We start from the raw sequence: 2776 nt of genomic DNA on the forward strand, positions 1-2776 counted from the left end.
TAATTAACTGCATTTGATAGGTTTTTATGATGGCCAACTTTTGTCAACCAGATTCTAACGAGGGTTGTAGGTGCCGTTAAAAATATTCTATCAGTTTGCCAAACATATAAATTTGCAAAAATTTCGACAGTCGAATTAGATTTACAGATTCTGTATCTAACCATCTTCTGTATTTCTTATTTCAGAGACATGACATTATCAAAGAAATCGCCCATCCCTTCCTCAATAACCCGGGTGACAGTCGGGAAATTAGATTTATAGCTTCTGTATCCAACCATCTTCTGTATTTCTTATTTCAGAGACATGACATTATCAAAGAAATCGCCCATCCCTTCCTCAATAACCCGGGTGACAGTCGGGTTGAAATTGTGGTAAGTAAGGACATCTTTCACATCAAATTATAGAAATATCGTGAAAGGTATTTTAATAATTTGTGACTGGAGTTTTTTCCTTTATTACTCACTCACAGACCGCGAGGGTCCTTATAGCTTCGGTGATCCATTCGTTTCTGCTTTGGGCGATGGACTGTCAATTTCTTTCTCGTCCAGGGTTGATGGAGTGGATTATGGACCGTACACCGTCTTCCCAGTTCTTTTTTCTCCTTTATTGTGCGTGTAAAATATGTTCAAGAGATGTTATTTTCTTTCACGCAGGCACACACCCTTGAAGAAAAGCCCGAGGGTATGTTCACCGAGGAAGAAATGAAGTACAACTTCAACTTCATGGACGCTCCCGTCTTCGGTGGAAATCGACTTAAACGGGAAATCCTAGAGTTTCATCTGAGCACAGATAAAGCTAATATGGACTGGAAGTTCCATCCGAACAAGACATGTCAACTAGTCGAGGAGATTGTTCGGAAGAAGTTCGATCCAGTCATCGTCAAATGTGAGAGTATAAAAGAGGAGGTCATGGGGAGAGTAGGACCAGGCCATGAAGACCAATACAGATTGCTGGTGGTGTCCAAGAAGTTTTTGGATCAGCCTCAATTGCGAGTAAGTATTTTGCATTATATAAAGAGGAAGTGGAATTACGGAGCTGCCAAATAAAGATAAAGGCATGAGACACCAAGTAAAGTAGTGCCAAGCAAATTTTACGACCAAATTGGGAATTTTTATAGAAAACAACAAAGAGCAACAATTTGAAGTAGGGGAAGTGGATCGCCTACAAGCCAATGGAAAATAACCCAGGACACGAACCTTTCAAGAATCATTGACCATTTCAAAGGCTGGAAATTTTGAAATCTGTTGAATCTTGTGAAGGTGTAGAACCAGAAGTCTTTCACATGTGTTCCTCTTGGTGCAGATGAAGTCCTGTGATATGCCTTACAGGTTGTAGGTGACATAGATTTTGTACCTAGTTGCCATTTTGATTACTATCTTGGATTATTGGACGAAGTATCTACTGATCTAGTCGACAATACAATAAGCAACTCATTACTTTCAATAATGGTAAGCGAATATCCAGTAAAGTTATTGTTCTCCCAGATCTCCCAGCTAGGTATTTGGTGGTAAAGGACCACATATCGAGTGGCATTATGATCTGACCTCATTTATAGCCGGACTGCAGACAGTCTTATCCGAACGTAGGGATGGTGGGAAATTTTCAAGATATAGCACTGTACCTATATTATTACCTATGTATTCTTTTGAAGACATTTTTATTTGTAAATAAACTTTTTATTGTATTTATTATTTTTTATCTGCAATGTTTATTTAATGAACTTGACGACAAGGGAGGAAATTGGAGTTCATAGAAGTTAAAAAAAAAAAAAAAATAGGTAAACCACATAGGCAAAGAGTTTAAAGTAGAATAAACTTTAAACCTGCAACCTATCCACCACCTATTCAGAAGAGCTACAACAAATGGGGTATTTTTTGGTTTATTTATTTACATTATATTTACAAAATTTCACCGTAGCGAATGGGTAAAGATTTCTCTAGCTAGGCTATAAAATAGCCCTTTGGTTTGTGTACCTCATGTATTGTATTTGGCACACATTGGGGTAAGAAATCCAAATGATTGTAACTCTCTGGCAAACTGGCATAAAGTAACTCTCTGGCAAAGTCCGATTACGAATTCTCTAATGCGATTATTCTGGTCAGAGTTGTCAAGTGTTCCTTTGACCTTGAGGACACTGTGAATGCCATTTTGACTGTCGATTTTCTCAGAGGTAATGTTCAAAGTTCGTCGTGGTCTCAATATTTTTCTCTGCCTCGTATTCCTCCACTGTTTTCAACTGAAAAATAAAATATTGGATGAATTGCATTGATGACCTCATTGAATCTTGTGATCAAAGAGGAGGAAAAACTTTGACTGTATACCCATTCCCTAGTGTAAATAAGCATAATATGGGGTGGAATCAAGAGATATGTACATTGTGGTGCTGGAAAGAGCATCTGGTATAGAGAAATCCCATTTGTTTGGTTGGTTGTTTCTTAGTTCGTCTGTTCATTTGTTTGTTTGTTTGTTTATCCCTGAGACAGGTATGATACCTGCCTATTTCACAGTGTTGGGAGGATTGGGATAAACCTCTTGGACGTGAGATTGGTCAGATCGTTAGTCCTTTGGTTTGTTTGGTCGTTTGTTTGGTTGGTTGGTTGTTTGTTTGTTAGTTCGTCTGTTCATTTGTTTGTTTGTTTATCCCTGAGACAGGTATGATACCTGCCTATTGCACAGTGTTGGGAGGATTGGGATAAACCTTTTGGACGCCCAGATGTTCCTTCCATGTCCTGACGGTTCTAACCCTAAGATGAGTTTGTGATTGTAGACAAAACAA

General features: G+C 38.4%; 1 protein-coding gene across 1 annotated transcript; it reads left to right on the forward strand.

The window, feature by feature from the left end:
* Nucleotides 1-185: 185 nt before the first annotated feature.
* LOC103522110 lies at nucleotides 186-1335 on the forward strand (the record flags this gene model as incomplete). The annotated part of the gene is made up of 3 exons (XM_008487216.1): nucleotides 186-371; nucleotides 654-992; nucleotides 1303-1335. Coding segments are annotated over 3 exons (558 nt in total), but the record flags the coding sequence as incomplete, so codon positions are not given.
* Nucleotides 1336-2776: the final 1441 nt, after the last annotated feature.

Source organism: Diaphorina citri, unplaced genomic scaffold (assembly GCF_000475195.1).
Source record: "Diaphorina citri unplaced genomic scaffold, Diaci psyllid genome assembly version 1.1 scaffold6918, whole genome shotgun sequence".
Classification (NCBI taxonomy): Eukaryota; Metazoa; Arthropoda; class Insecta; order Hemiptera; family Psyllidae; genus Diaphorina; species Diaphorina citri.